This window comes from Pteronotus mesoamericanus, unplaced genomic scaffold, assembly GCF_021234165.1.
Source record: "Pteronotus mesoamericanus isolate MK-2021 breed Mesoamerican mustached bat unplaced genomic scaffold, CSHL_Meso_final contig_164, whole genome shotgun sequence".
Lineage (NCBI taxonomy): Eukaryota > Metazoa > Chordata > Mammalia > Chiroptera > Mormoopidae > Pteronotus > Pteronotus mesoamericanus.
Window position 1 is genome coordinate 15,106,862 of NW_026555065.1, and position 27,080 is coordinate 15,133,941.

A 27,080-nucleotide genomic window follows, 5' to 3' on the forward strand; every position below is an offset into this window, starting at 1 on the left:
AATTGATGTAGTTCATCAAATCTGGAAAATTTCCAGCGAATATCTTCTCAATTATTGCTTCTGCCCCATCGATCTCATGAGACCAATATTGTCAGGCACTGTATAACAACATTTCCGTCATTGACTGCATATATGGAGGTGACCCCATAAGATTATAATGAAGCTGAAAAATTCCTTGTGTCTAGTGATGTCATAGCTGTCCTAACTTTGTGCACTGTGTAGTGTTACTTATGTGTTTGTGGTGATGCTGGTGTAAACAAACCTGCGCTGCCAGTTGTATAAGAGTATAATACAATTATGTGTAGTACATAATATTTGATAACGTTAATAACCAACTCTGTTACTGGTTTGTATAGTTACTATTGTTGTAATTTTAGAGTGTACCCTTTCTGCTTATGAAAAAAAAGGTTTGCTGTAAACAGTGTGCTGTGCTACCCTGGCAGCAGTCTCTTACCACTTGTGTTTACTGCCTTTCTTGATGGTATCATTATCTCTTGTTTGTGATGTAGTCTTGTTTTGTGCAGTCACATGTGTACAGGCTTGTAGTCTAGGAGCAATAAGCTGAACCATATAGCCTATGTGGGTAGTAGGCTAGAACGTCTAGGTTTGTGTAAGTGCACTGACTGTATTAAACATGTATTAGACTTTCTTACTCTATTTCTACATCTAATAACCTCTCTTCTGTATTTTGTTTTTATCCTTTGTAGGATTCTGGATGGTTTCTTCTAATCCATTTGCTAACCTATCTTCAGGCCTGTCTAATTTGCTTTATTGTACTTATTGCACTGACTAGTGCTAGGCATTGGTTTTGTTTTTTGTTTTTTGTAGATGGCCTTTAGGTTGAGAAATTTTTTCTTTTTATTTTTTTGAGGAAAGTTTTTATCACGAAGGGATCTTGAATATTGTCAAATGTTCTTTCTTCATCGATTGATATGGTCATATGGTTTTTCTTCTTTAGACTGTTAATATGGTCGATTACATTGATTTTTGCAAATTGAATCACTTTGTATTACTGGTATAATCCCTGCTTGTTGATGGTGTGTATTATATTTTTTACATATGGCTGGGTTTGATTTGCATATATTTTATTGAGCATTTTTGTGTCTGTGTTCTTTAAGGATATCAATCAGTAGTTTTTTCCCTTTTCTAATTTGGTTTTGGTACCATTGTAATATTGGTTTCATAAAATGAGTTTTGAAGTATTTCTTCCTTTCCTGTTTTCTGGTAGGGTTAATGTAGAATTGGTGTCACTTATTCTGTAAATGTTAGTAGAATTTGCCAATGAAACCATCTGGGCCTGGCATTTTCTTTTTCAGAAGGTTTTTAACTCTACATTTGAGTTCTTTCATAGTTACAGGATTACTTAGGTAATATATTTCTTTTTCTGTGTGTTTTTATAGTTTCTCTTTTGGCAGAATTAATCATTTTCATCTATTTTCTTGTCTCATTTATGAGTGTAGAGTTCTTTATAGTATTTCATTATTATCCTTTTAATGCCAGAAATTTAAGTACTGATGTTTTTTCCGTCATTGTTGATATTGGTAATTTGTGTCTTTTCTCTTTTTCTTTGTCTTGCAAAAGTTTTTATGTTTTATTGATCTTTTTCAAAGAACAAGATTTTGATTTCATTAGTATTCCCTATTGTTTTTGTTTTTAGTGCCATTGATTTCTTTTCTGATCTTTATTAGCATCCTGCCTTTTGCATGCTTTTAATATGCTTTGCTCTTTTCTAATTGATTAAGATGGAAGCTTAGATTATTGATTTGAGAGTGTTCACCATGTTCACCTATATACTTTTACGAGGGTTTTTATACTAGCCATTTTAATGTCTTTGATAATTTCTTTCTTTAATATATATTATTGATTATGCTATTACACTTGTCCTATTTTTCCCCTACGCCCCCATCTACCCAGTACTGCCATTGGCTCTTCTCCCCTTATTTCATGTCCATGGGTTCTGCGTGTAAGTTCTTTGGCTACTCCATTTCATATACAGTTTTTAACACCCCCCTATCTATTCTGTACTTACCAATTTGTACTTCTTAATCTCTGTACCTTTACCCCCATTCTCCCCCATCCACCTCCCAACTGATAACCCTCCAAATGATCTCTATATCTATGATTCTGTTTCTCTTCTGCTCTTTTGTTTAGGTTGTTTTTTAGATTCAGTTGTTGATAGTTGTGAATTTATTGCCATTTTATTTTATTAACCTTTAAAAAAAAGAGTTTTGTTTATTTTCAGAGAGAGGAAGGGAGGGAGCGAAACATTGTTGAGCAAGAGAAACATTTATAGGTTGCCTCTCTGCGCCTCCCAACTGATAACCTGGCGCAACCCAAGCATGTGCCCTGAGCAGGAATTGAAACAGCAACCTTTCGGTTTTCTGATGCTCAATCCACTGAGTCACACCAGCCAGGGTATTTATTGCCAATTTAGTGTTCATAGTTTTGATCTTTTTCTTAAATAAGTCCCTTTAACATTTCATATAACAGCTTGGTGATGATGAACTCCTTTAACTTTACCTTGTCTGGGAAGCACTTTATCTGCCCTTTGGTTCTAAATCATAGCTTTGCTGGATACAATAATATAGGTTGTAGGTCCTTGTTTTTCATCACTTTGACTACTTCTTGCCTGTCCCTTCTAGCCTGTAAAGTTTCTTTTGAGAAATCAGTTGACAGTCTTATGGAAACTCCCCTGTAGGTAACTCTTTTTTTTCTTTTGCTGCTGTTAAGATTCTCTCTTTATCTTTAACTTTTGGCATTTTAATTATGATGTGTCTTGGCTTAGGCCTCTTTGCATCCATCTTCCTTGGGACTCTGTGCTTCCTGACTTGTGTGTTTGATTCCCTCGCCAAATTAGGGAAGTTTTCTTTCATTATTTTTTCAGTAAGTTTTCAATTTCTTGTTTTTCTCTTCTCCTGGCACCTCTATGAGGCGAATGTTGGTACTTTTGAAGATGGCCCAGAAGCTCTGTGGCCTATTGTTTTGTTTTTTTTTTTTGATTCCTTTTTCTTCTTGCTGTTTTTTTTTTTTAAGATTTTATTTATTTATTTTTAGAGGAGAAGGGAGGGAGAGGGAAACATCAGAGTGTAGTTGCCTCTCGCACACACCCTACTGGGGACCTGGCCCACAACCCAGGCATGTGCCCTGACTGGGAGTGGAACTGGTGACCCTTTGGTTCACAGGCTGGCGCTCAGTGCGCTGAGCCGCACCAGCCAGGGCTCTTCTGGCTCTTCTGGCTCTTCTGATTGAGTGTTTTTCTTCCTTATGTTCCAAATCATTGATTCTCAGCTTCATCTAATCCACTGTTGGTTCTCTGTAAATTTTTATTTCACTTAGTGTAACCTTCATTCTGTCTGGATTTTTTTTATGCTGTTGAAGTACCCATTGAGTGTCCTGAGCATCCTGATAATCAGTGTTTTGAACTCTGCATTTGGTAGGTTGCTTACCTCCATTTTGTTTAGTTCTTTTTCTGGCTTTTTGTTCTGTTCTTTCGTTTGGGCCATATTTCTTTGTCTCTTCATTTTGGCAGCTTCCCTGTGTTTGTTTCTATGATTAGGTAGAGCTGCTTTGCCTCCCTGACCTAGTGATGTGGCCTATGGTAGAAAAGTGTGCTGGTAAGTTGGATGGAGTGGAGCCTTAGGTAATTGCCTGTGCAGGGCAACCCATATAAACCAGGTTGATGGAGTCTCACATATGGTGTCACTGCTCTGTGGCTCTTTGTGTGGGAGGGCTCAGATAAGGGACGTTGCCACTGCCTGGCCTCTGGAGTTTTGTCTGGGAGGAAGCTGTCTTCTGGCACTGGCCCTGATGCCAGACACTCAGTTTGTCCCCATATGCCACTGCTGCCCTTCTAGCTGCTGCCGTGGTGCTGGAGCCCAGAGGGAGTGAGTCTGTGTAAGTCCTTAGTCCATTGTGAGCCCTTTAAGAGGAGACTCTTGAGAATCCCGCCATCTCAACCCCCACTGGTTTTTATAGCTAGAAGTTATGGGGACTTACTTTCCTGGCACTGGAACCCTGGGCTGGGTGGTCTGATGTGGGGCTGGGATTCCTTGCTTCCGAGGTATTCCTTCCGACTTTTATCCACCATGCATGGGTGTGGGACCATCCATTCCACGGCTCCGCGTGTCTGTCCCTCCTACCTGTCTGGATGAATGTGACATCTTTAATTCCTCGGTTGTCAGACTTTTGTACAGCTCAGTATTCTGACGATTATGGGTGACATTTGTTCTGTAGTCTACTTGTAATTTTTGCTGTGGTTGTGAGATGAGGCGAGCCACGTTTACCTATGCCTCCATCTTGACTGGAAATCTGTCTTCGATAATTTCCGCATCTGGCCAGCCTGTATTTTGGAATGAAATTCATGGTCTTTGGAGTTAAGTGTTAAGCCCTGGTCCAGTCAGTTGTTTGCAGTGGGTGTTGGTCTTGTGGTCTGCCAAAGTCGTTCTTTCAGAAGGACTGAGTGGGAACAGTCTTCTAGAAATTGTCTGTGACTAAGATGGACAGTATGTGTGACAGGATAAAATATAATTTTCCTAGAATAGGATGTTTAGGTGGTTCCCATTTTAAAAATAGTTTTAAATAATGCTGCAATAAACATTTCAGTAATAGTTGCAGTGTTTGTTTGCATGTCTAAATGTTTTCTGAGGCTAGAGCCCTAGAAATAGAGTTAATGAATCAAAGAACTTAAATCTCTGTGTAGTCTCTAAATTCATATTATCAAATTGTTTTACAGAAAAGCCATATGGTTTGATATCAAGAGTGTATGAGAGTGACAGGTCCACCATACTCTTCTTGCTCATTGCTTTTTTGCATTCTTTATTTAAGGCTGAAAAAACTACATTTGGCTATCCAGTGCTCCAAAGCATTACTCTCTCTAGGTATGTATTCTGGATCCTAAGGGATCATACTTGACTACTTTAGTACCTGTACCTCTATTATATATCCTGTTTTTGCTAGCTTTCCACCCTCGCATCCTCATTGCATTCTCTACTCTAATATCACGGCCAATTCTGCATTTTCTTTGAAGTCCTGCTCGGAGAATCCCTAATCTTTTTACTGGTTTTGGTTCTAGTCAGGGCAAAGGACAGATGAACTGACGTTAAAAACAAGGTTTATTTCAGGATACCGGATATACCATCACGGAAGGGCAGTTGAGCTTCAGAGTGATTCAAACTAAAAAGCTGGTAGAACCAAGACTGCTGTTTCTTGGGGATTTTATATACTGTACTTGGTTTCTCATGAGCTCGTTCTTGTTTTTGGATATCTGACCCATTAGCTTTTTAAACTGTTGGTTTTAATTTCAAATTGCACATGGTTCTTAATAGCAGTTTTATTTCTGAATATGTATGACTTCTCAGCTCCACTCTTTCTGCTGACTTTGGTGGTTTTGGTTTAAGTTCCCCAGAGTGGATTTTCGTTGGTGTATCTCATCTTTTCCAGCTGGCTTTTAGCCACTGGTCATTATCATGGACCACCGTTGACTTCTGCCACCTGTGAGTAAAGAAAAGCGTCACAAGATAAAAAACGCTAAGTTGAGCTCTGTATAAAATAGTGCACATTGGATTATTTAATCTTTTCTCAGGACTGTTTGAGGCAAATTTGTGCAACCTTATCATTTTATAACTTTAAAGGGTTTTCAGAAGCAATCTAGGCACAGTTTTTCCTTTGACTGGTGAAGGAGATGTCTGTAGAGAGATCGTGCTTTTCCCATTGTTATAGTCAGTATTAGCACCTCTAGACTCTTAGGAATGTATTCTTTCCATTGTATTGATGATATTGAAAGTTTAATTACAACTTAATAGTTTAATTGTATTATTTGGGAAATATATTTTTTGAACACTATCAGGACAGTCTCCCTCAAAATAGCAACACTTAGGTTAAATGATTTTCTGGAAATGTCTAGTAGTTGCAAAATAATTGGCAGTTGTCATAAACATTACATATTAATGTTGCTAAGTATTACATAATACATGTATTATTAACTTTAAAATCCTTTCAAATGTAAAATGTATTAAGAACCAACTAAGAAACAAAATGAGGTACTCATGTTTCTAGTAACAAGGTTAAAAAAATGTTAATTTAATTTCTTTAAAGTAGCCATTTTAAAAAGTGGTGTTTTATTTTATTATTCTCTATGAGGCAAATTGTTATATACTCTAAGCTTTGGAGAAAAAGTTAGAGGCTGAAAGGTGGCTCAAGGTTTTTATACATGCTAGTCAGTCCATGGGGCTTATTTTTACCGGTATTACTATGATTTTCTTTAGAAATTTGTGATAATTAATATTTTGAATAATTTATTCTTAGCACTGAGATATTTATAAGAGATGATTTTTGGTTTCCACTCCCAGACCTACTTTTTGATGAGAAGGTAGGCCAGCTGGACATAGCTGGTTTTGTAGTGGTTAATTAGAGCAAATTAATTAATTATTACATTTATCTCTCTACAACGTCTCATTTTCCTTTCAGATAATACTAGCATGAGTAAATGAAAAAAAAAAACAAAACCTGTTTTTGTTCAGGGATATAGAAATAGGCTTAGTCTGGACTGCAGGTGACTGTTTTTGTTTTTGTTTTTAATCTTAGCATTTAGAATTTGTTATAGCTCCATTTTGTTAGTAAATTATGCAGTTTGGCTAGTTTTTGACTAATAATAAAATAGTCCTTTTTTAAATTTAAAGTTTTAATTTTAAAGAAAGTTCTTTTTAGATCATTTGCTTTTTTTGGGTTGTTAGGAAGAAATTAAAAATTATTTTGTCTCTTAACCACTTAATCGCAAACACTTGTAATATATTTTTAAAAAATTTCTTCTCTTTTCTAGTTATAGATTTTTGTTTTGCATATTAAGCTTTGTCTTATGATTTTTTCAGCATGCTACTGGCAGCTTTGCTTTTTTTCTAGTGCTACTTATAAGTAGTCTGTTAATTTTGCAAATGCTGATATGAGTTGTTTTCTAAAAGGAACAGTCAGTCCCCTTGGTTACCACACAAGTAGTCATTATTAGATTATTTCTGACATTGCTCTACCTGTGTTAATTTAGGTTATTTTTTTTGCTCTAAGGTTTTTGAATATTAATTATTTTCTCATTTATTTTTCTCATTCAGCATTTTTGAATAGATTTTAGTCTATTAGAATGAATCATGTCAGTAAAGTATATTCGTAGCCCTGTGGAAAGAAGAGTTGCTTATTTATTTACTACCCTCTCACCACTTTTCTCACTGGAGTGTAGACATGTCTGAATGACAAGAGTTTTATTTATTTTGGGGGGGCTGGTGGTGATGGGCAGACGATGATAATGGTAAGGGTTTGACTTTATGTGTATAAACTTAATAGTAAGACAACTTGTTAGCTATTTGTGACAAAGAGTTCTATAAAGAGCTCTTAAATAATTTAGAACAAACAGGACGATAGACCCAGTTAAAAATTGACCAATAACATTAATGATGCAGTTTGCAGAGAATATAAATGGCTGATAAATAATGAAGAGATGCTCAACATTCTTCCTAATAAAAATACAAATGAAGACAACAGGGAGCTGCCAGGTTTTGTTGAATTGGAAAGATTAAAACATTTGATAATGATCAGGTTTAGTGAGAAAGTGGAAAAACAGATACTTTTATATACACGGGAAGTATGATCTTTTTGGAGGCCAGTTTGCATTTTAATCACTGACCCAGCAAATTATATCTTAGAATTTATCCTATGCTATACTTGTACACATATGCATAATATAATGCATACTATATTTTATATATAGATGTTCATTGAAGCATTTTTTTGCTTCAGTGGTAAAAGACTGGAAACAACCTCAATTAATTATGACAGAGCCACAAAATGGAATACTCTGCAACAATTAAGAAGAATGAGGTATTTCCTTCTTTGCTGTTATGGAAGAATTGCAATATATATTGTTAGTTAAGTGGAAAAAAGTTGCAGAGTTTTGTGTAGCATAATCCCTTTATGTTACAAAAAGTTTTATAAATAGATACACTTGTATGTACACTAAACATTTCAGGAAGCTTTTATAGGTAACATTTAAGTGATTGCTCCTTCAGAATGAGGAGAGTCAAGGCTAAGGAGGTGGCTTAATTTTTCTATTTAGTTTTTTAGATTTAGTACATGCGTTATTTTCTCCATAAAAAATCTTATTACCGAAAACATACAATTAAACATTTAAAATGGTTTATTTAGCTTGTAGATGGCTTTAATGGATAAGTAATATACGAAAGCTCTAGATTAATAGGGAAACCTATTTGCCCATTTTATATATTGATTGATTTTTATTTATTGATTTTAGGGGGGGAGAGAAAAACATTGATTTGTTGTTCCACTCCTTTATGTATTCATTGATAGATTCTCGTATGTGCCCTGACCTGGGATTGCCAACATTTTAACCAATTGAGTTACCTGGCAAGGGCTGGAAGTTAATTTTTAATTCTGAGAGCATCATAGCAGTTAGAATTTTAATTAGGTGACTAAAATGAAGAGAGGGAAATGATTGGAAAATTTTTGTTAATCTGTACTTTGTTTTTTTGGTTGTAGGATTTTTAATAGGTCAGCATTGACTTCCTAAGAGTATTTGTTCAAGATAACTTGGTACAACCAAGTAACCATTAAAGCCCACATAACCCTGTCTTTTCTTTAGCTTTTTGTTTATGAATAGAACAAAGATCACAGCAGAAATGAAGAATTTAAATTTATGTAATTAACCAATAAAAACAAAAATTTGAGCAATAGAAAACAAAACCATAGAAGATGGTCATTATTTAAGTGGATAAAACAGTGTAAAAAAACTTGTATTTGCACCCCAGCATGTGGTTACTTTATTACTTTGATTTAAACCGTATGAACTTTCATTTCCTTATATTAATGTGGGATTAATAACCAACTTCTAAAATTGAAAGAAAGACTGGGAATACATAGTATAATACCTGTTGCCTAGTAGACTTTCAATAAATACTTCTTTTTAGTAATTATTTTTCTAACTCTTAACATATACCCTCATTTGTAGAAGAGTGAACATATTTACATGAATCAAATCTCCGTCTCAGGGAGCAATGGGAGTTTAACAGTAAAACTTCGTTAGACTATACTTTGTTAAAGTAGACAAACCTCTCAACATACTTTACACCTCTTGATTAATCCATGCTTTTCTTTTTCTTTTAAATTTAGATGTTTGTGAGTGGTTCTCAATGATCTCAGACTTTGACCCTGAAACTACCAGGGTGTTAAAGCATCCAGCTACTCCTTAGAATATGCCAGTATAATGAATCTATTCGTATTCTGAATTCTTATAGGAAAGGTCATATGCAAGATTTTTAAAAAGTTTTATTTCTTTTCTTTGCACTTTAATTTACCTAAGACTTAAAGTATATTTGATAAATTAGAACAGTGCTTGTAGAATATGAGTATTAGGAGTTTGCTCTTCTGAAAATAGTGTAGTCAAGGCAATTATATATAAAACTGAAGTTAGAGAAGACAAAGAGTGTGTTATGCCTATTTGGATATGCTTAGTCCTTCTTCCCAATAACATTAAACACTCTGGAGAAGGCAATAATATCTTTATTAAGATAATGATAGTATGTTAATTCAGAGTGCTTTATGACTTTAGAAGATATTTAATCTTTTTCATCAAGTGTAACATTTTAATGGGGTAACAGAAAAGGGTTACTTTGTTTTTCAGCCTCAGCTAATCAGCAAGGCCCTTCTAATGAAGTTTGGATACCACAACTAAAAACAGAGAAAAGAATCTTGGTAATAACAAATACTTAAAGTTCTTAGCTCCCATATAATTATTGTGAGATAGATAATATGACACACTCTAAGGAAGAGATTCTTTTAGACAAACTAATAACAAGACCTGTGGACCCAGGGAAAACAAATACATTCACATTACTTTATATATAATTTCCAGGAGTTCAGAGACCTTCTGGGACCATCTGTGACTTATACTCATTACACTCTGGTTGTTAGATTCAATGCTCAGAGCAGGGATGACTTCTCTCCTTCCTAATAGGATGGATTTGGTCTCCAAAAATAAGGCTAAAACAAGTGAGGATTAATAATTGTAAAGCATGCCATTGATTTTTGAATGTACAGGATTGTCTCTTAGTTATGAGTTACTGTTGGTTAGTTATTCATTCTTTGTCATTGTAAGGACAGCTCAGTCCTTCCACAATGGGAATCCTCCCACATGAATGGAAGGAAAGGGTGTTTTTGTGACTCCCCCTCTTTTCTTGGGCCTTACCTGTGTGTTTGGGCCAAGCTCCTTATGTTTGAAATAAAGTGTTTTAAAGGTCAGTACTGTTATAAATGCAAGACACTTTCATGGTGCAGTGGCACGGGGCGGTTCTACCAGGGATCCAAAGCAGGGCAACCTGGTTAAGGCAGGACAACCTGGTTAAAGCAGGACAACCTGGTTAAGGCATTCCATTTGCTTCAGAAAAGTCTTGGTTGGTGGTTTTTTCTACTTCCCTCTGATCCTGTGGCCTGTCTCCCACATGTGGAGTTGTTAGTTTATATTCAGCTGAGTCAAAGATATTTCATTTATCTAGTACAAAAGAGCCCACATCCCGTACTCTCTGGGGTCATTTTAGTATTTGCTTTCTAGTCTCAGTGAGCACTCTTTCCTGCATTATCAATTCCTCCTGTGGTTAAACCAAATTCTGAAAAACAAGGATGGAACAAATTTACTTTTTGACCAAAAATTGAGACATTGGTAATTTTTTGAGTAATTATAGATTTTGTATAAACCTTCACAGCTATAGGTCTTTACTGAGTGCTTACTCTGGGTGAGGTGTTGTGGTAAATACTTTGGGATTACAAAGTTGAATATGAACCTTCCAGCACTAATAAGACATGTAATGGAATAGAAGTGGGATGTTGCAATGGAGAGTAGGGTCTTTATTATGAAGCAAATGAATCCTCCTATGAACTTGGGCAGATTACTTACCGTTTCTGGGCCTCAGTTTCTCCATATTTAAAAGGGAGCCTGTGAAGATACAATGTTCATAAAGGCCCTAGCTGACTTCCTGATCATAATAGGATTCAGTAAATGGTAAATTATTAAGAAATGCTTTAGTAGATTTCCTTCTGGTAGGTCTTTTAAATCCATGATACTGTTAGACTGCAAAAGTCAGCCAAAATCCCTCTTTCACTTCTTGTAGCTAATGTCATAGACTTGGCCAAATTATTAGGTTACGTCAGCTGTCTGAACTCCATGTTCTTTGACCAAGTTTCTAGGCACTTAGGCTTCCGGAGCCAGACATTAGGAAGATTTTGAATCATTTATTTGTTATACAGATATTTACTTGAGGGCTGCTTATGTGCTAGGTGCAAGGACTACAATGATGAACAAGGACATGGTCCTTGTTCTGATGGACCTTACAGTATTAGGAATCAGGCAGACATTAAACACATGTTTATAGAAATCATGGAAATCTTATGAGCCTTCAGTTATAGAATGCATGTGATGCAGTACTCCCCTGCTCTTCCACAATTGGGTTATTTGTGCTTCAGACTCTTTAGAGAAGGTATAGAATAATATTATTCTTCTATATTTTTGCAAGCTCTTAGTGCGTAATAGTTTAGGGGATTCCATTCCAGCTGTGACCCTGGATATTATATAAAAAGGCAGGCATTGTCTAACTGTAGTTTGACAGGAAACCAGTACCAGACATAATTATTCCATTATGATGGTAATTACTAGTTTGATAGGGGATTTGAGACTATTTTCAACTATTGGTCTCCAAACTTTTAGTAGCTGCATAGTATTCCAGTGTAAGGCTATATAGTAATTTATTTAACCACTCTGCTACTGATGGGTGGTATGATTATTTTCAGTTTTTGCTACTATAAATAATGAGGCAGTGAAAATCCTCCTATATATTTTTTTTGCAATCTTGTAAGTATGCTTATAGAGTGAAATAGGGATTTATTTGCTCACAGGGTATATTGTATTTAAATTTTGATAGGTTATTTGCAAAATTCTTTTATCCATGACAATTCTGATTTAGTACGTTTGGGGTGGGACCGAGCAATCTGTGTATTTAACAAGCTCTCTAGGTGATTTTGATGCAGCCAGGTTTGAGAACTACTGCAGGATCAGAACAAGGGTAAGATTCCCTACAGGTAAGGAGTATGATGCACCTCCTCTGGAAAAGATCTGGCAGTTGTGAATATCAAGGGAAGAGTAAACGTCCTTTTTAATGATTGAGCAGTAAGAGCCTATCTGTCTATAGGAACAGTTGCTAGAGATGGCCCATTTTCAGAGAAGCAAGTAAACTAATAACGGGAATATTTTATGTCTTTTGATGAATAATGCTGGGGGAAAGATAATAAGAATTATAAGGACCAGAGTTTGAACAGCTTCCAGTTATTTACTGTGAGATCATAGGCAAATGAATGAACTTCAATTTTTATGTTACATTGATAATGAAGATATTTTCCAAAATTGCTGCAAAGATTAAAGCAGGGGTAATGTAACATTTATTGAGGCCCTTCTGTCTTCTGCTAGTATTTTGTGGATATTGCTGTCATGGCAGTTTGTTATGTAGTTGTGATTGGTGATTCACTTGTTCATCTTCCCATTAGACACACTGGGACCACCATCTTGTGGTTTGTATTCCCAGTCCCTGGCCCAGGCTTGGGATATTGTGCACTGTTTTGTTTCTTAATTGAATGATGTGTGGTAAGTACTATGCAAATAGATGATCTGTTTTAATTTTTACCATTATCCTAAGAGGTAAGTAGTGTTTTTCCCATTTTATCACAGGAGAAAATGCTCAGAGGGCTTAAGTAACTTGCTGAAGGTCACACAGTACCATAGAACCATAATTAAAAACCTTGCGTGTGTAATTCAAAACCAGATGAAGTCTGTGCTCTTTTCCTCAATCCACTTTGTTGAGATAATGCTATTGCACTTTGGAAATTGTGAAATAATTGTTCAAGGGTAAGATTATTTTGATAATATAATTTTAAAGATTAACAGCCATATGTGGGCCTCTTCAAGGCATAGGTCACCGACTTAGGTGTCCGAACATGTCAGCCCTGATGACTGGATCTCTGTTTTGTAGGACATGACCATATTGCTAAAGGGTATAGAACTAGTGAGGAAAAAAATATCTTGTAAATTTTATTCTTATATTACTTTTAATGTAGCTTTTTCATTTGAGAATTAGATTGGTGAGTTACTTTCAATGTTTAATCATAAGGTGAATTTGGAAGAAAAAGAAAAATGTCACCAACTTCTGTCCTTTATGTCATCATAAAATTCACAGAATTGCAAAACAGGAAGCGCATACACCAAGACGTTTGGCAATAGGAAGAAATATGTGGTTTTATTCATTATAGTTATGTTGAACAAGGGAATTCTCCAGGACCTAATTGTGTGTTACGTTTTATTTTCTAGACTGTATAGTTCTATTTGCCAACATTTTATATAAATCAGTTTATTTTTTATTTAACTTTTTTTTGTGTGCATGTGAAACCACTTTGGGTTGGTTTCCTCTCTTTCTCTTGTCCGGTAAGATTGTGGGGAGGGAGGAGCCATGCTGCATCATGGATTCACTTAGGTAGTTGGTGAGTTTAAGTTTAATCTTTGCCTTAGTGCATGTAATTCTGCCTTGTGATTTCATGTCAACTTAACTAGCTCTTTAAGCCATGTGGGATTGTGTTGGAAAATGCATCTGATTTCTATCTTTCTCAAGCCTGGTTTGAACCTTGGGAACATAGTCACAGCCTTCAATGCCTTATCACTTTCAGATGGCGTTTTTATTCTTTAGGGTTTTCTGAGATGAGCTTTGGAGAGAACCTCTAAACAGAATGATTTATGACCGGCAGGACAGAGGCTGTAGTGCTGAAGAACTGAAAGAACGCTTTTCTTGTTAGTAGCAGTTGTTGAATGATAATGTGTGGGGTGTCATTACCTCATGGTTTTTTTGTGACTTTTAATGTTCTTATTTAGAAATTGATATTCTTATTATTTTTACATTAATTTTTGTTAAATGTGTCAAAGTATACATTACAATGGCAACAAAATCTAAGCTAAACTATTATATAATAATTCAAAAGTTACATGTCTTACATACTGTAAAACTTTTTTTTTTTTAAAGGCATATGGATCTGGCTGTGATATTGTTATTCTGGCAAGTGACTTTGAATGTGTGCAGATCATTCCTGGTGCTAAGCATGGAAACATCCAAGTCAGCTGTGTGGAGTGTTCTAACCAACATGGAAGAGTAAGGGATTTAATTACTTTATTAAATACTTTTAATATATTTAACAATCTTAGAATATTCTTATCCTTTTATACAAGGCTTACCTACAATTTCCTATTAATATGCCTTGCTTAAGTGGCTTTTGATAGGAGTGGGTGAAGTGGTAGTTTTCATGCAAATAGTAATTCATTGTTCTATAGGTGTATTCTATCTTGAAAGATCTGTGAGCCTCATAGTCCTGTGGGTACTGACATTCTGCCAGCTAATAATTCTAGCAGCTGTTAAGCCAATAGCAGGGAAGTGGACTTTTCTCTACCCAGCACCCCTTATCTCTCCCAAATTATAATCATATTAAATTTTTATCAAGAAATTTAGCAAGTTGTTAGTGTCTAATATAATATTTAGGTACTTTATAAAGTTTCTATTAATTAAATGAAAGCTTATTTGTTGAGTGAAGAATCTTACAGTTCATTCCTTCAGACTTTAACAACAGTTTATTTTGACATAGTTCATCCTATGTACCCCTTCTCCAAAATTTCAAGCATAATGTACATCACATTTTGCCTTTATGTAGTAAACATAGCATGTTGTATACTATAGCAATTCAGTAAGGCCAATATTGTATAGCAGAGTTGAATGGCTCTCCAAGAATATGAAAATGAAATTTTTCCAGTAATAACGGTAACATAATAATTTACCATTTAATAATAATAATAACTTAAACAGTCTTAGTGTTCCAGAAGTCATTCTTTACTGAGTAATAACAAATTTTTTCAAGGATATGTTAAATCATAATACTTACGGTGATAAGTAGTAATCATGCAAGTTTATGCCAAATAATAAATTATTGTACCATTTCTACTCTTCCACCCTACTACTTGTATCAAGCTTTAATAGTTGTATAAATGTACTGTAATATGACATTCCAGTGATATAATTGACCTAGTATTGAAACACTGAATTTCCAGGTGTTTTCTGAAACTTGTTTGTTTCTTTTCTGATTTTTTCCCTCATTGTTTTCCTTAAGCAAGGGTTGTTTACTTTTCAGGGAACACAGAGTGTCAGATTTCTTTTATTAATTTCTTATTGCTCATCTCCCTAGGTGAAACAAGGTAGCTTTAAACCTACCTAGAGATGTACGATAGTTGTTGGAGATGAATTTCAGTAGATTATTTATATGCTGGTGATAATCACAATAAACAAATCTCTGGGAGCAAAGTTTTTAAAAAAATATATAAGACCTTGGTGTTCATAATCATGTTTCTACTTTCCTTAGCAGGTTGAAAGGAAAGAAGGCAAAATTGTGACATGTTTGATGTATTGTCTTTTATTTCTCTCCTCTTTTGTTTCCAATATCCCTAGTCCTTGTGATAACTTTCACACTTAGGACCTTATGTTAGCTAGCCACAATCGTTTATTCATTCATTGACATGTTGAATATGATCATTCATAATACTTTTTGCCTATTACCTCAGCCAAGCATTTTAAGTAGCTTCCCCACCACCATTGTGGATTAAAAGTTTTGTTTTTTCTAGGAAAGAATGATAGCCATTGAGTAACAGTTAAAATAACCTGTTGGCATGAGAGTACCCTGAAATCACAGTAGGTCTTTTTGGCTGGCCTTAAACAAATATATACCTTATTTAGTTTTATATGTTAACTGATAGGTCTAGAGGTGTCAGAAGGGATGATTTTTGGTCTGTGCCCTGTAGTTGATTCCCTCTTGCCAAGAGGAGGATGAACTAGGAAATGGCTTTCAACGAATTAGTGGAAAGCAAGCGCTGGTAGTTTTTGGGAGCAGAGGGACTTAAATGTCCTCTTACCAGGCATATGACCTAGGGCAACGCTACCCGGTCCCCGAAGCTCCAGCTAAGTCCCTGGGAGATACCTGCCTCACTCTTTCTCTTCTAGTTGCAGTAGGTGTCTCTGGTTTCTCCTTAGTCCATTTTCTCTATTCCTCCTTCTAGATGGGTTGCCCAGTTGGTATTTTTGTTTGCCTATGTAATTAGTGGCATTTTATTTGATATATTTTTAACACCTGTTACTCTTTGATGTCTTTTTCTACCTCTCATGGTTTTTATATTATATTCATTGGACTGTAAAGTTTCTGACAGATGTACTTTTGAAATGTGTTTTTGTTAATAAAATTATTACTATGTTAAAATAAAAATTCTTACGGAAAAATGATGATTTCTTTGAATAGGTCAACCTTGTATTTGATGTGTGAAATAAACCCTGGTGAATTTTTGCTTACAGAGAAGAGATTCTTAATTCAGTACTTTTCCAATTATGTTTATGCAAGGGAATAAACCATGACTAGTGTATTAGGGTTTTATTATATATAATTAGTTTACACATTATTGTGAAAGGAAGGTTATCTTTATTTTTCCTTTTCCTAAATATTAATGTTCTGTTCATTCTTTTTTAGATTGCAGCTTCATATGGTAACGCTGTTTGTATTTTTGAGCCCTTGGGCATAAATTCTCATAAGAGAAATTGTGTAAGTATTAAATGATAGTAGAAAACTTTTAGAATAAATTTTAGAATCAAGCTGTTAGCAATAAAGAGCTTCTTAGGAGCTGGTGCTGAAGGTGGTCAGGGTAAGACCTTTTACATCCACTCGGAATATACACCTAGGCCTTTTAGAGACTTGGTTTTCTGCAATATTGCTAATTGAGATTAACCATGTTAAATCCTCTCTGATATCACTCCAGCCACACTGGCATTATTACTGTTCTTAGAAGAGTTACTCTCCTATTTTAGAGTCTTTGCATTGGTTGTTCTTTTGTCTGGAATGTTCTTTCTCTATGTAGCTGGAGCTCCTGCTATTTTGTCTTTGCTCAAAAGTACTTTCTCAGTGGGTCCCACCTTGATTGCCCGTTCAAAACTTGTCACTTGCTTCTACAACCTTTATTCTAAACCCCATCCTTCTATTTTTAACTTTTTTCCATAACACTTATCTTGCTTATTAATTATAAGCTGCATGAAGGTAGGGAGCTTTGTTTCTTTTGTTCATTGGTGCTTTCCAAATACATAGGCTGTTTCTGGAACATATTAGGCTCCTAAATATTTGTTGACTGAAGGAGTTAAGAGCTTAGATAAATTCACTAACCAGCCAAGTGGTCTATCATATCATATTGAGAAACATTAAGATTCATTCTTGGATGCTGTATTTTATTTTACCTTACGTTATATTCAAAATATCCCATATGGTTAGAATTATTAACCCCCTTAAAAATCACTACATAAATTGGAACTCCACCATCACACACAAATAATCAAAACTGCCAATGTGAAACTTGAATGCCAAGAGTATGTATTACCAGTAATTTTTTGAAAAAGTATATTCTTAAGTACATTAGAACAAGTGGTGTTTATGTTACATTGATGTATGATTTGAATTTCTTTTTACATTTCCAAAAATACCAATTAAAATATTAGTCTTTTCCCTGTCTTATGAAATGGATACTACATTATAGAGTGCTTACAAGTCACCTAGAGTGACTTAAAAATTCAGATTACAGGTCTTAGTCTCCAAATTTCTGCCATGTATTTGATCCACAGATATACTCCAAGAAATACTAACAGAAAGAATATTAGCGATGTTTATAGTTTTAGGAATGATTTAATTATTACTTTGAAATAGATCTGTTGAACAGTATTTAAAATACTGTTGTGATTGTTGTTTGTTCAACAGTGGTAGAAAAATAACATTTCCCCTGATTAAAACTATAAAATTAGTTTTGGATAATAAAATTCAAGTTTTACAGTTTATATTTTTTAAATATATTTTATTTATTTATTTTTAGGGAGAGGGAAAAGGAGGACAGAAACATCGATCTGTTGCCTCTCAAACACACCCTTAACTGGGAACCTGGCTTGCAACACAGCCATTGAACTGACTGGGAATTGAACCAGTGACCTTTTGGTTTGCAGGCTGGCCCTCAATCCACACCAACCGTGGCTACAGTCATATTTTAAAATTCTGCCTATAGCTAGTCAGAAATCTTGAATAAATTATTTAATTGTTAAATATTCTAAAGATACTATAAAGAGAGAGGGAATTGCCACTTATTAATATTTCTGTTCAGGCAGTTAATATATAACTTGCCTAAGGTCACATAGTTTTACATTGCAGATTACTTTCACAAAAGGCCATTTTACAAATATTTATATACTATAAAGAAATATCTAAACTTTTTACTTAGATACTCTATTTCATGGCAAAGGCCTTTGACTTTTTAAACTTTAAATCTCTTTCTACCTTTTAGAATAAAAATAGAAAAAAGGATGGAAATTATTCAAATAAGTATAATATAGGTCAGGTTTGTGGATTTTATATAATTCAAATTTGTTGACTTTTGGGGAGGTATATCTAATTTTATTTTAGACATTGCACTTCTTTCTAAGGTGCATTTATTTTGTTTTTATGTGTGTTTATTGAACATTTGTGTACTAGCCATTAACAGCACTAAAGACATAATTCCTGCCCTGAAAGAGTAGTAATTTCATGGGAGAATCAGGCATATAAATGAATAATAAGTCAGGGTGACCAATGAAGTGACGATTGAGTTAGATCTTGATGTGAGCATAGGAGTTGGCAGGTGGAGAAGAGAGGATAGGATATTTTAAGTATAAGAATGTATTTATAGACACGGAAGGTAGTCTGAGAGAACATGTTTTGTGTGGGCCTGGCAAATAGCTTGATAGGGTAGAATAAAAGTAAGTGGAACCATTGGAAGTTTTTTTTAAAAAACAGTACTTTGAAAATAATAGTGCAATATTTCATCTTTGTTTGAGATCAGTCTTAAGTTGAAGAAAATGATGAAATAGTACTGTTTGTGGAAATTATTTTAAAAACATACCTTTACTTTGTTCTTTCTCTTCATGTGTTTCAGCAACTCAAGTGTCAGTGGCTTAAAACTGGACAGTTTTTTTTGAGTTCCGTGACATACAATTTAGCATGGGACCCGCAAGGTAATCAGTGATTCTATTTAGAAATTATGAGAAGTAAATAATTTATTTTATTTATCTATTTTTAAAGTAAATAATTTGTTTTAAATGTATGATTGCAGTGTGATATCGTCTCCTATAATAAGAAAATGATCAACATTATATTTTCTTTTTGCAAGTGAATGATGTACTTTTTTTCTTCTTGGTATACACTGCTTTAAATAGTGCTGAATTTATTATTAGTTCTGTGTTTTCCTCCCCTGCCTTTGAATAATTTATTTTCAGAACAACGATGATTTCCTTCTTTAGTGAACATGTGCTGCATTTTGCCCTTTATTGTATATATTAAGAAAGAAAATCAGAAATTAAACAGAACCCCGCCCCCCCAAAAAACTATCTTGTTTTGTTATTTGTATTTCAGGAAGCTATTGTCCTTAATTTTGAAAGATTAGAAACCTCTAATGATAATGATTTTTGTTCCCTTTTACATTCATAATTAATGAAGGGTAATTTTTATATTCCAAGTAGAAAAACAAATTTCATTAATTTTTAGTTATGTCTTACATCCTAACAACATTGTATGTAGTAATTTTTGGACTTTTCTACCTTTTATGTTATTTTTTAAAAAGATTTACCTGATACATAATAGCTGTTTGCCAATGCAGCTTTTCTTTTTTGTTCTCAAGTTTCTCACTATAACTGTTCTTTCTTGTCTAGGGATTCTTGAACTTTTAAATGGATATACCCACAGTGTTTTGCATAGACAACATTGCTTATTTTGTACTGTATAGTCTAGAAGCCCACATGTGTGTTCTCTCTCTAGATAATCTTTGCTTATTCATCAGAACATTCTCTAATTTTCAGATAACAGATTGTTGACAGCAACTGATTCTATTCAGTTGTGGGCTCCTCCAGGAGGTGACATTCTGGAAGAAGAGGAAGAAGCTGATAATAAAATTCCTCCTGTTTTAAGTGATTGGAAATGCATCTGGCAGTGCAAGTTAGTGTCTAACTCTGTTGTTATGTTTATTAATTAAAAAAATGTTTCCCAAAATATGTTCTGTTTCATAATCATCTTTACTTTTTGATGGTACTATTGCATTTAGAAACCTAGAACACAGAATTTTTCTAACCAAAACTTATAATATCTTTGTTCAATCTATGTTATAGTTGATTATTTAAGAAAAGGACAAATATTTTTATAGTATAACCTCAGAACTTGGTCTGACACGGTTGGCACAGAGGAATTACTCATTAAGGGAAGAGAGGTGGATGGTGACGGGGAGGGAAAGATGTGATGGAAGTTGCCAGCCACTCTTTCAAGTGGAAGGGTATTTGAACTGTTAACAGTGTGGATTATGTGAAGGGGACCAATTAGCCAGGGAAGACGATGGGCTTAGTTTTTAACGTGTATTTAGGACGTTGGCAGAACTTGTAGGTGGAGATGTCATTTATGTATGTTAATTGCACTCCTTTTTGGATCTCCAAAGTGAACTTCGGATTAGTTTTAATTAATTTGTATTTTGGGGGATGTGAAATATTTTATTTTCAGAGAGTTGAAGACACTCTTGTTCTGATGATGTTAATAATCTTATTTTGGCCATTTGTACCTACAGTGTTCCGGATTTTTAAAATGGTAACTGCTTAACTTTGTTTTTTAGAACCTCAGTATCTGTACATTTGATGGAATGGTCCCCTGATGGTGAATATTTTGCTACTGCTGGAAAGGTAAAGATCAAACAAAACATAAAATAAACAATGAAAAATATTCCTTATTCATTCTCATTTTCAGTTTTCTCATCTGTAAAATTGGGATAATCTTAACTCTGCAAAGCTGGCCTGAGGAATAGTGATAGATTTATATAAGATCAGATATGTTTCCCATAGATAGTAGGCACTTGGGAAATAATGGCTATTATTATTCTTATTTGACCTTTTAGAAAAAGTCTGTTTTTAAAAATTAATTTTCTTTTGAAAATATCATATATTCATAACTTAAAAAGTAAAACAGTACCACTAGAATCACAGGCAAAAGAAGCACTCCCTTCTTCCTGGAGGCAGTTATTTGTAAAATTGCGTATTTTGGTCCTTCCTTCCATGTTTCTAAATAACGTGGTTTTGCTCCCAGGTTTTGCTCCCATTTCTTGATGCTTTTTCCTTTGTTTTTAGGTATCATCTCCTTCCTTCCTTCTAAGGAGCTGAGACTTTAGTTCCCTAGCTAATGAATCCAACCTTATCTCTACTGCTAGCACATACACATATTGCTTCTCATTCCTCCCCTATTCCTGTCATAGGTAGCTCATAATTTTGCGTAAATCAGTATTCATCATTCACATTATTGATTGTGCAGTATATTCTTCACAGAATAATTACTTTGGTGTTGATGATTACTTTGTTTTTCTATTTGCTTAGTTTTCTGTATACCTAATTCATTTCCTAAACTTTTGACAGTTTTTGAATCTTTTCTTATTTACAGTCTAACATAGGAGGTATCTTGGAGATGTGTGTTCTCTTTGCTCCATTTGGCTTTAGTTGCTCTCTGAGTCTAAAGTAGCAGAGCTGTAATTTGGGGACTTTCTTTTAGTGATCTCAGGAGATTGGCTTTGCCTGTCTCCTTTGTTAAATTCCCTGTTTCTTCGCATCATTTATCTTCCTCTTTCCTTGTTTTGATGGAGGTATTGCCTAGTAGATTTCTTAAGAAAGTTGAATGGGGAAAAAACGTTTCGAGGACTTAAAAATGTGAATAAATATTTCTTCTGCTTTTATAGCTTGATTTGGCTGGGCAGAAAATTGGGTTGAAAATACTTTTCCCTCAGAATTTTTAAAGTCATGGTTCTATTGCCTTTTAGCTTCCAGTGTTGCCATTTGAGGAATACAGTACCATTATGACCATATTCCCCCATCTTCAGCTTATAGAGGTTTTAAGAATCTTCCCCTATCCCTGAAGTTCTGAAATTTCATGATGATGTCATGGTATGTGAAGTCGTCTATAAGTATTTTAGTATGTATCTTTAAGGAATAATGATTTTTTGTGCAGATAATTTGGTGGGCCTGTTCAATCTGAAAACTCATGTCCTTCAGTTCAGGGAGATTATCTTATTTTTTCTTCTGTGTTATTTCCTTTCTTTCGTGTTGTCTTGTCTCTCTGGATCTCCCCTTAATCAATGTGGATCCTTCTGTACTGATCCTCTAATTTGCATTTTTCCCTTCTCCTATTTTCTATGTTTTCATCATTTTAATTTCTTAAAAATTATTTTCATTTCTTTATGTTTTTTAATATCTGGGGGATTTTTCATCTTAAACTGTGAAATAATTATTTCCTACTATGACATTTTTAATTTTCAAGAGTTTTCCTTATTCTGTGAATATTCCTTTTTGAATTATAAATATTTCATAAATATGAAATATATTAAACAAATATACATATCCCAATTATCTAATTGGAGACAAAGAGCATAAAGCTAATGGGTTCCTTATGTTCCTGCTTGCATTTCCTCTTTCCCGTCCCACTGAGGCAACTAGAATCCCATATTTTATGTGTTATTTCATTATCTTTTTTAATAGTGTCACATGTATGAATTCTCAAATAATATAGTGTTTAGTTTTGCATAGTTTTGAACTTACAAAAATGATACCATATAGTTTTTGAAATACAGCTTCAAGATATTAAAAGTACATTTGTGATGATAGCCACAATGTACTTTTATATTAATGCATTCAGTAACAAAAAATTACATTTAAAAATCACAGTTTAAAGGTAAATTATAGTGCTTTTATGGAATTAAAACTTACATATTACACTTTATAAGAGGAGGATAGTTTTTCTGAGAACACCAGAATTTACCCAAGGCTTCTGAGTTCCTCTCTAGTTGTAGAACACTCAACTGTTTTGTGGCTGAATAATTACTTGGCACAGAGGTAGTTGCTGAACAGTTGGTGACATCACAGACAGGAAGAATGTACAACATTACAGAGAGAAAGACTGCAATCGTGTAGCAGTTTGGCAGTAAACTAAGTAGTTGCTCACAGTTTCAAAGTAGTGAGGAGTGTACAAACTATTTTGAGATATCTGCAGAACTATAATGTAATATTAAGACATCTTGATTTTATTAGACAAAGTCACAAATACTGCTCATATTACTTTGGTTTGCTTATATCATAACTGAAGTTCAGCATTAGTAATATCATAATTAGCAGTTATGAAATAAAAGTAATTGTTTTTCCCCCACTCAAATTCATGGTTAGTTTTCTTGATTTTTGAAGAAGCAGACCTCAAAACAAAGATTTGAGTATAAATAAATAATTTGAGGAATTATCACAAAGAAATATACTGGATTTGAGGCTGTGAAGTGAAGGTGCTTGGTAAAGGATGTGTTACCATGCAGGTGATTAATAAGCTTAAATCTGGGTAACTCTGGGAGCCAGTGTTCCTCACAACATCATGTTCTTCCTGTATGTTTTTCATGCACGTTAGTCACTGGCTGATGGTTGGGGGGTGGGGCAGGCTGTTAATTCTCATTATACAACTCCTAGAAAACCTCATGCAAAGATATATAGATGCTTTTAGTTAGAAGTGAAATACTAAGGCATGAGAGGATACAGTTGATGTATTTTATATCTTGAAATCTGTCCCCTGTCCCCTTGGGTAGAGGACTTCAGACAAAGAACCTCTGGTCTAAAATCTGGACATTTTATTTTTTTGTCTCCCACATTTAGGTCTAAAATTTATGTGGAATAATTTATAGGTATGGTTTGAAGAAGAGGTCAAGTTTTATTTTTTCTTTTATGGCTATTCAGCTGTCCAGCACAAGTTATTGAAAAGCCTCTTCTTTGTCCATTGCTCTGTATTAACTACTTTTGTTATAAAATCAGGTGTCCATATTTGTGTGAGTTTGTTTTTGAGTTCTTTTCTTTAGTCTTTTGGTCTTTCCTTGTACCAATGCAACTTGTCTTAATTGCTATAGCATTCAAATTATCTTGATATTTGCTGGAGCAAGTCCTGATGCACCACTTTAGTGGTGGTGACAACTTATTTTGCATTACTAAGTAAAACTTAAAAGTAATTTGTAGTTAGAATAATAACAACTACTAGTACTGTAATGCCAACAGATACTAATTATTGAGAGTTAAGTACCAGAAACTGTGCCTTCAAAAAGCTTTTGGGGTAGTCTGTACTGTTCCTATTTTATAGAAGAGGAAACTGCAGATTGAGAATTTTCTGTAGAATACAGAGCTAATCAAAAGGTAGAGCAGGGATTTTAATCCAGGTGTGTTAGGTATCGGAGCACCATATAACCATATAGACTAGCTTTGTATTTCACTTTGAAAGTACTTATTGCAAGTGCATTGTTGGGGATTTATTTGAGGCCTTTGTTGAGTGTGCATTCTTCCAGAAAAGGTTTATGTAGCTTCTGCCAGGCACCTGTGGGCACACCCAATTAAAATTAAATTCTCTGCTTGTTTTTGGGTCCCACAGAGTGTGTGTTTGGGTCTCATGAGGCCTGTTTTTCGGTGATAAGTGCCCAGTGGAGACTTTTTCCTCCACTCACAGCTCAGGTGCAGATGGACCCTTCATTACCACCATATCCCTTTTTGGAGAGGGTTTTTTCTTGACCTCATCTTTTTATTTTGGGGTAATTGTTAGCCTTTTTTTTTTTTTGCATTATCCAGGTTCCTCGGACCTGACTTCTCACTTTGCATCGACTCTCTGTGTTGTCTCTGTAGCTATTTAAAACCAGAGCTCTATGCCACAGGGCATTGGTAGATTCCGTTATGGCAGTCCAGTCACTCACTTCGGCATTTGTTTACTGTGGGTTGTTGCCTGAAAGACAGATGCAGTTGGAAGAGAACTTTGATAAGTTCCTATCACCTACTTATATTAGTTCATCTCCTTACATTCGTTCCTGTTTGTTCTGATTTCCTGTGTGTTGCCAAGGATGAACTGTCTGTGCTCTTCTACAGGCCAGTTTCTTCTGTTGTGTACTAGACGCCATTTGTTCTCTCTTACTCAGGGACATCAGTGTTGCAGTTGTCTCTTCTCTTCTCAGTTTTCTCCTCTGGGTCATCACATTGGCATATGTTTTGCATGACTGAATGTTTATGCCCCCTTCTTAATCCCATCTGTTGAAGCCCCAACCCCCAATGGTTTGGTATTTGGGAGATGGGGCCTGCGGGAGGTAATTAAGCTTGGATGGGGCCACGAGAGTGGCCCTCATGATAGAATCGTCCCCTTATAGGAAGAGATACCAGCAAGCTTGTTCTCTCACCAATACACGAAGGTGGTTTTCTGCAAGCCAGGAAGAGAGCTCTCACTAGAACATAGCCATCCTGGCCCTCTAATCTCAGACTAACAGTTGCTGAGAAAATAAATATCTTTGTTTAAGTCACCCAGACTGTGGTATTTTGTTATGGCAGCCTGAGCTGACTAATACAGCATAGCTTACTAAATGTGCTATAATCTTGCCCATTCTAAAGCAAACAAACTTACAATAATAACAAAAACTCTGTCCTGACCTTCTCCCTCAGCTTCTGCCACATTTTCCTACCCTCTTTATAGCACCATGAAAGAGCTGCTTACAGTTGCTGTCTCCAAGATTTTTTTTCTTATTTTCTGTGGTGCCTACTCACCATTCCTCTGAAACAGTCATCAGTGAGTTCCTGTTACTGAATCCTGTGGTTAGTAAACAGTTGGTTGTTTCCTCCACCTTGAACGCTTTTTCGGTTTACTTGCAGGACACAACACACTCATTTGATTTTCTTTTCAATTCTCTGGCTGCCCCTTCTTAGTTTGCTCGTATCATGTTGGCTCCCCTACTTTACAGTGTTGGACTCCTCCCTGGCTTTTTTGTTGGACCTCTGCTCTAACCATACCGTTAGCAATTTCATCATATCTTAACGGCTTCAAATTTGTATGTATTGCCTGTACATCTCCCCTGATCTCCAGACTTACAGATATATACAGGGGTGGGCAAAAGTAGGTTTGCAGTTGTGAGTATGTGAAAATGTTTATTCTTGTATTATTTATCATTTAATTATTTTAATATGAAAAACTGTAAACCTACTTTTGCCTACCCCTGTATATAGCTCATATACATCTTTAAGTAAATGTGTCTGAAATGGAATTCCTGCTCTCTACCCTTTTTTCTTCACCACTGCCCTGATGGCTCTGCCTTCAGAATATATCCCCAATCTGCTCACTTCTTTACCATCTCCACTGTTATAATCTGGTTGAAGCTGTCATCATTTATCACTTGTATTATTATTATGTTTGTTTTATTTTTATATTTATTTATTTTTAATTTTAATTTATAAATCATTTTATTCTATTACAATTGTCTCAATTTTTTCCCCCATATCTCCCCTCCACCCATCCCACCCCCACCCCCCACTCCCATAGTCAATTCCCGCTCTGTTGTCCACGTCCATGGGTCATTCATACTTGTTCTTTGTCTAGTCCCTTCCCCTTCTTTCCACTATTGTCCTCTTTCCCCATCCCCTCTGGTCACTTTCAGTCTGCTCCATGTTTCTGTGCCTGTGATTTATTTTGTTCATTAGTTTATTTTGTTGAATAGAGTCCACTTATAGGTGAGATAATATGGTATCAGTCTTTCATCAACCGGCTTAGCATAATATTCTTCAGTTCCATCCATGGTGTTGCAAAAGGTTGGAGTTCCATCTCTCTCTCTCTTTATTTTTTTCCTTAAATGCAGATTGATTGTATCTATTTTTTTAAATGTCAAAGTCCATTATAAAATATTATAAAATTTAAATCCATTATAAAGTCTCAGCAATTAAAACAACATGACACCAGCACAGAAATAATCAAATACATCAGTGAAATAAAATGAGCATTCTAGAGACAAATGTATATATCTGTCTAACAATGTAATATATGATTAAATTGATATATCAAAT

General features: G+C 34.9%; 1 protein-coding gene across 2 annotated transcripts in view; it reads left to right on the top strand.

The window, feature by feature from the left end:
- The window catches only part of DMXL2 (Dmx like 2), a 134,525-nt gene that overhangs the window by 11,546 nt on the left and 95,899 nt on the right, over positions 1-27,080 (top strand). For both annotated transcript variants that reach the window (XM_054565427.1, XM_054565428.1), the window contains exons 2-6: positions 14,109-14,234; positions 16,642-16,713; positions 19,112-19,190; positions 20,031-20,166; positions 20,828-20,894. In XM_054565427.1, the coding sequence (XP_054421402.1) occupies positions 14,109-14,234; positions 16,642-16,713; positions 19,112-19,190; positions 20,031-20,166; positions 20,828-20,894 (480 nt within the window). The remainder of the gene's footprint in view (positions 1-14,108; positions 14,235-16,641; positions 16,714-19,111; positions 19,191-20,030; positions 20,167-20,827; positions 20,895-27,080) is intronic.